The sequence below is a fragment of the Pinus tabuliformis genome, chromosome 8 (genome assembly GCF_031772625.1).
Source record: "Pinus tabuliformis cultivar Carrire ecotype Pingquan chromosome 8, CPIR1, whole genome shotgun sequence".
Taxonomy (NCBI): Eukaryota; Viridiplantae; Streptophyta; class Pinopsida; order Pinales; family Pinaceae; genus Pinus; species Pinus tabuliformis.
In genome coordinates, this window is record NC_142294.1 from 199,105,979 (window position 1) to 199,113,289 (window position 7,311).

The 7,311-nt window shown below is 45.8% G+C and overlaps 1 protein-coding gene across 1 annotated transcript; it reads left to right on the forward strand.

Moving 5' to 3' along the window:
- Positions 1-2,554: 2,554 nt before the first annotated feature.
- Positions 2,555-3,292, forward strand: LOC149234814 (uncharacterized). The gene has a single exon (XM_089368385.1). The coding sequence runs from the start codon at positions 2,555-2,557 to the stop codon at positions 3,290-3,292; it is 738 nt and encodes a 245-aa protein (XP_089224511.1).
- Positions 3,293-7,311: the final 4,019 nt, after the last annotated feature.

Below are 7,311 nucleotides of genomic sequence, written 5' to 3' on the forward strand. Positions count from 1 at the left end.
ATTTCTTCTCAAGATTCTCGATGGATTATTTGGTTCAAATGTGATGATGGTGTATTTTCTTAATGTTCTTTTTGCAGCCTTGTTATAGCACAATCACTCAGAATTCATATCTTATGCTCTGACTTCCTGTGTGTTTGGCAAAGCTGTGGTTTTTGTGAAGTATGTTTGAACATCTAATGCAAAGAGCCTTGACTTCCATGAAATGATTGTGCTTTTGTTTATTAAATGTGTAAGACTCCATAGCCCAATGAAGACCAGTTTAATATGTGTTCAACCAGCTTATGTTTTCATAAATGAGTGAAGAGTTAGCCATCTTTTGTTGTGATTGATTTCTATTAAAAGCCTGTGAGAGAGCCCTCTCTGATTAGGAAGGCTAATTCCTAGTCTAAAGTCTGGTTGAAAGAGTTACATAAAATCTTACTTAGTTGCAGCCCTTAGTAGTGATTTTGTGATAACAGAGTGCATTAGAACATTATTAGCCATATTAATAGTAAACAGGTGCAGTAAAATAGAACAGATCATAACACATAAGCCACACACATGAACACCATGATATAAGGTGGAAACCCAATGTGGGAGAAAACCACCTGCTGTAAGTCATTTCAATCTTCTTCTTAATAAGAAAATCCTTTTACAATATTTTTGTACTGGTGCAGTCTTGTACCAACACGTAGGCTTCTACCTGCATAGAGCTACAACCCTCTCTCATTTTCCAGTCTCTCCTAGAAGGGAGCTACAACCCCCATAGTTCTTGTACTAGTTAATCCATTTACTAGTACGTAGGCTTCTACCTACTACAATGCTCCAGTGTTTTCAACTGCTACTGAAAGGGAGCTGCCACCCCCTTAGCTCTTGTACTAGCTAAGATACTAGTAAGTAGGCGCCGACCTACAATCTTCTCTCCTTCGGGTACCACGTTTCATTAATTTTCAGACTGGATACACCTGAAGCACAACACATAATCTGAAAGGCCACGTTTCATCCAATTTTCATATTGGACCCATATCATTCAAGCACATAATCAATCAATCTTCTGACTCACCCAATCACCAGATCAATACATATACAAGGATAATATGTGTGTTAGCAATCAGATCTAGTCCCTCAGATCATGTAAGGAAAAGTTATTATGAACATAATCAATCAATCAAACACTTCTCAGAATGTCGTTATCAGAACACAGTATCAATATTGAACCCAGAACTCTGCAGAATAGACAAAATCAGTTAAAACAAATTTCAAGCAGGGTCCGCAACTTCACTGATAGACATTTGCGGGTATCCGCACCTCCACTTCATTTATCCTGCGGATCTCCGCACCTGCACCCACAGTTCGTCTGCGTACCTCCGCACCTGCACCGTGTCGCATCTGCGGACCTGTGGGTATAGGTGATTTTTTAGAATTCAAGCATACCCCAGACTATCAGATCTACAGATCTGATCTTGCGCCAAGGAGATCTCGACCCATCAGTAGATTTTCCTTATAAAGTTCAGGTTTCTCCTTGATTTAGATCTAGACATCGCTCACCAACCAGAATTTCAGATCTTGCTCTCCTTAAGATATTCAACCCATGAGTGTGTTCTAGCCAAATGATCTTCTTCCCTTTTATAGGCTAGGCCTTGCTCAAGCCATGGACCAAAGCCATAGAGATCCAATACTAGGAACCCAATACTTGGGATCAATACTTTTAGATGTAAAACCACAGACCAAAACCATATGATCACTAGCGACAGATTAAATACCATGGACCAACCATAAGATTCCTACACGTGCGCTTTTCTCTGCATGAAAGTGTGTGAACTTTAGGACGGCACCTTTTTTTCTGTGAACCTGCGAACATGTCCGCACCTTATAAACGGAGTACTTGCAGACCCAGCCTATGACCGCACCTATTGAACGGCGCACCTGCGAACTTCTTATTCTTTGTGGGTTGATCATCAATCTCTGCTACTGACCTGTTGTACTGTGATCTATCACCTGTATGAGTTGCCATCAAGGACAACACTTGAGCCATAATGCCCACAGACCATGTGTTCTGCTAAGTTGGGGACCAGTCTATTTGGCAAAGTTTTGCATGAATCTTTTTTTGGGCTCCCTGTGTTCTCTAGACCTCCGGACCACCAGCTCGTCCTGCCGGACAACCCTCCTGCCTGGACGATGCTATCATCTCCCCTGTCGTCCCCAGTGACCTTGGGGTTTGCATCGGGTTGTCTAAACCCTAACCCTTCCTCACCAACCCCTGGTCAGGTCATTCTCCATGATTTTTCCATAAACCCTCCCCCCCCCATGCACCTCCAGCTTCCTCGACTTTGCTCCCCCCACCGGGAACCTCCCGTCACCCCTCAGGCAATTTCACCAATATCCCCCCCTTGTGGAAAATATACCCTCGACATCTTCCCTCCCCCCGTATATCCCCCCATCATAGGAACGCCCCTCGGAAGGTCGCGAGATCCCTTCAGCTGAGGACAAATCAGCAAAGAAGACACAGTGTTTCAGAACAAAGGAGGTGGACACATTCCTCAGGTTGGAGGAAGATATTCGACTGGGAGAGACCATGGACTTTGCTAACAGGGTTCTGGTTGGCAGAATACAGGGTCGAAACTACACCACGGCTAGTCTGAGAACACGGGTTTCGGAGATTTGGGGGAACCACTTGGGAGAATTGCCTACTGTGCAGACCTTTGTAAAAGGTTGGTTTGACCTTAGATTCTCAAGGCCGAATCTAATGAATTGGGTAATTTCGTCATATTGGCACTTTGAGCATGCCCCGGTCCTGCTGAAGAGATGGTCCCCCCTATTCGACCCAGATACGGAACAGCTTGGAGTTGGGCCAATTTCGGTAAGGCTCCCCGGCCTCCCTCTGCACTTATGGTCAGAGGAAATTTTTAGATGTATTGGGAATTCACTTGGAACTTATATGGAATCAGACAAGTCTTATCTGTCCACGGGGAAGATGGCCTTTGCAAGGATTCTAGTTCACATGGACACCCGAGGGGGTCTGCAGGAATATCTTACGATACAATGGCGGTCATTTACTCGGAAGCAGCCCCTGGACTATGAGGGGATCCCATACAGATGTCGACTCTGCCATAAAGTGGGGCACGTGTACAAAGATTGCCCTTTGATCACCAAGCGAGTGCAGCCTCAAATGGAAAGCGTGCCAGAAATCCAACCCACAAGGGATGATCCTCCTCCTACTATCAAGGAAGCATGCGGCCCTCCAGAATCCACCGAGACGGACAAGGACCAAGAGAAAGATCACAGGAAGAAGTGTGGGAAGGCTCCTCTCTGACCTTCCTCTCCACCTCTAACCAAAGCTCAGGCAGCCATTGGGGATGCCATCACCACGGGTATGTTTTCTCTTTCCCCTCCCTCTGTTTTTACAGCCTATGTTTCTGCTGGTTTGCCTTCTCTCTTCGGGCATGTTAGTTCAGAGGTTTCCCCGATTTCCCTAATGATGTACCATCTCCCCTCCCCTATGGACACGCTCTCCTTACCACTATGGTCTAGCAGTGCTCCATTGCCCCTTCCCCCCCTGTTTTTTCCTTCCCTCAGCCCTCTCTCTCTGAGGCTTCCCCCTCCCCTTTCCTGGACCCGAATCATCCCGAACCCCGCTACCCCCTTCGCTCCCGGATGCACCCTCAAAGTTCAGACTCAATCGGCTTTGAGCTCCTTTCCTCCCCCCCCCCTCCCAAATACAGAGCTAGGCCCTCACACCTCTTTAAAGCCATGCATCAGGCTGGGGAGGAGGTCACCTCAAGAAAATAGAAAACCTTAAATTGGGCCCTTAGAGTAGACCAGGCCTCTCTCCCCCCCATGAAGCTCCTCTCCTTCAATTGCCACGGGATGGCAAGCCCAGATAAGAAACTAGCCCTCAAGTGCTTATTCACCTCTGAGCACATTGACATCATTTTCCTCCAAGAAACCCTTGGCCCGACTACTATTGTTTCCTTCCTACTTGCTTCATGGCTTCCTGGCCGGTCCTTTCATTCTATTGATGCATCGAGTAGATCAGGGGGTCTATCCATGGGCTTTTGTAACAGATCTTTGAAAGTTTTGAATGTCTGGGGAGGCCGAGGTTTTCTGGGTGCTGACATATACTCCCCTACTCTTGAATCAGAATTTCGGGTCCTCAATGTGTATGGACCCTGTCAGGATAGAATGGATTTTTGGAGGCATCTCCTCAATTCGTCCCTTCTTTGTCAAGGTAACGTAATCATCAGGGGAGACCTCAATTTCTCTCTGGGATACTCGGAATCCTAGGGTTGTCACACCCAGGTTGATGCTCTATCAGATCAGTTTGAGACCATTTTGGAGACCCACGGCCTTGTTGATGCCCCCACAGCAAAAAAATAGCCTACTTGGAGGAATTACAGAGTAGGAGAAGCCAGTTTGGCCAGAATACTTGATCACTTTCTCTCTAAAGAAGGCCTGATCTCTGGAGGACATGGTATTCGACAGTGGGTAAGCTCGGGCGGGCTATTGGACCACCGACCCATATACTTAGAAATTTAGGGTACTCTCAGTAAGCCTAAGGCCCCTTACAAGTTCAATTCTACCTGGCTGCAAGATTCAGAATATATCAAGCTTGTGACAGATTTCTGGAAGGCTCACCCTTCTGGTGCTTCAGGGGACATTACTCAAAACTTCCTCCTCAATATGAAATAATTGAAGAATCTATCCAAGATGTGGGCTCAGAAGAAAAAGGAGGTGGAGGATCTATCCCTCCAGGAGGCGGAGGAAGCTATCCTCGTATTCGAAGAGGATACAGGAGGGTTCTTGGCCACTCAAGACCAGAAGGAGGCCTACAATGTGGCACTACAAAAGAGAACACAGATTCTGACTAACGGAGAAGCTAGTTGGAGACTTAGAAGTCAGGCTATCTAGCTAAAAGAGGGAGATGATAACACTAAATTCTTCCATAAACATGCAAATGGTAGAAAGGCCATAAACACCATTTGGGGCCTAAAGGATTCTGAGGGTGTTTGGGTTCAATCCTTCAAAGAGTTGGCTTCTCTAGCAAGCTCACATTTCCTTTCCATCTATAAGCCCCCCCCCCCTATGCCTCCCTGGAAGAAGTGATGAAAATTGTTCAACTTTTCCCGCGTTTTGTTGAACAGGAGATGGAACATGATCTAGTGGGGGAAGTAACCATGAGGGAGCTGGAAGATACTTTAAAGATGATGCAAAAAGAGAAGAGCCCGGGACCGGATGGTTGGACAGTAGAGTTCTATATGACCTTCTTGGAGGTACTGGGGGCGGACCTGTTACAAATAATTGATGAAAGCAGGAGGAGAGGAAGGATCCCAGGCAGTCTGAAGGCCACTTTCATCGCCCTTATTCCCAAGGAAGATAATCCCTCCTCTTTTGATGATTTCAGACCTATTTCCCTCTGCAACTGCCTTTACAAGATCATTTCCAAAATCATAGCAAATTGTTTGAAGCCCGTCCTCTTGCTCAACATCTCCCATGAACAGTTTGCCTTCTTGCACAATAGACAGATCCATGAGGCCATTGGGATGGCGCAGGAACTCCTCCATTCTATCTAGACCCAGAGGACAAAGGGCATGATCCTAAAGATTGACCTCTTAAAGGTCTTTGACAGAGTCAATTGGCTTTACCTCCACATGCTCCTTTCCCATTTAGGCTTTCCCTTCCGTTTCATCAAATGGATCATGAGTTGTATAACGGATATTCCCTTCAGTGTGTTGGTCAATGGCTCGGCTTCCCCTCTTTTTCATGCAGAACAAGGCCTCAGACAAGGATGCCCCCCGTCACCACTTTTGTTCCTCCTGGTTATGGAAGGTCTTAGCAGATTTATTCATGAGGATCACAGAAATGGATGCTTAAAGGGTATAAAGATCACTGATACCCTCGTTTTAACACATCTGTTTTTCGTGGACGACGTTTTCTTAATGGGAGCCTGAGAGATCTCACAGCCCTCCACCTAGTCATGGAGGTCTTCAAAAAGGCAACGAGAATGGAGGTCAATGAGTCTAAATCTACCTTGTCTGCGCTTGGTTGTGCACAAAATGAGATATTATTCACCATCATAAGATTCCCCTTTGTCACATCCCCGATTGAAGAAGGTCTGAGATATTTGGGTTTTTGCCTCAAGCCTTTTAGCTACAATATTGCGGATTAGATTTGGCTAATTGTGAAGGTGGAGAAACGTTTGAACATATGGTACCACAAATACTTGTCCAGGGTAGGTAGACTCATCCTAATCAAAGCAGTCTTGGAGGCAACGCCAGTCTACTAGATGTCCCTAGCATGGATCCCTAGGGGCATACTGAATAGACTTCAAAAAATATGTTGCAGATTTCTATGGAAGGGGAACCAGTCAGGTAGAATTTTTTCTTGGACAAGGTGGGAGACTCTGGCTCTGCCAAAGATATGGGGGGGATGGGGGATAAAGAGGTTAGAACTCTTCTCTAAAGCCCTAGCAGCAAAACTGGGATGGCAGCTACTCAATAATGACAGTCTTTGGATGAAGGTAGTTACCTCTAAATACATCAGCCCCTACTCTCCGCTAGAATGGATCCGTCAGGACCACAGGACATTCAGGAATTGTTCCAACATTTTGAAAGCAGTGATTAAGGCAAAAGATTTTATCAGGAACGGTCTGACTTGGAGGGTTCGTTCGGGTACAAACATGTGTCTGGGGGTGGACCCATGGGTGGGATGTGGCAACGCACACAAAATCCCTAAAGATCTAAGACTTCACCTAGTGGAATAGGGGATAACTCATCTCAATCATATTACTGACAGTGAGCGATCATCCTTAGGTCAGTAGGCCTGGAAATCGGGAGTAGGTCTCAATATTCCCTTTCAATGGAGACTCTACTGGAGCTCTTTCATCATAGCACTCACGGAGGCTCACATCAGGATTATGGATGGGGAAGATGAGCTTATTTGGGCATATGCTAAACATGGTTCCTATGCTCCTAAGATCGGCTACCTGGTGCTCATGGAACCTTTCACTCCTCCTGCCTCAGTGATAAAATGGAACCTTCTCTGGAAGCTTAAAGTTGCGGCCAGAACAAAATTGCTCATATGGTCCATTTTAAATAATAAGGTTCCAACAGGGGAAAATCTAATGAAACGTTCCTTTGTTGGACCCTTCTACTGCCATTTATGCAGGAGTAGTGACGAAGACACGGACCACCTCTTCCTGAATTGTCCATTGTCAAAGGATCTCTGGAGCAGCATCAGAACAGCTCTCTCAATCAGGGTCAACTGGCATAGCTCAGTTGTAAAGGAGGAATGGATTTCTTGGTGGAGAGAAATGAAAGGAAAGGATAGAAACCT

What these genes read in the sequence shown, in the direction of transcription:
- LOC149234814 (XM_089368385.1), top strand. Translation starts at nt 2,555, where the DNA reads ATGGACTTTGCTAACAGGGTTCTGGTTGGCAGAATACAGGGTCGAAAC.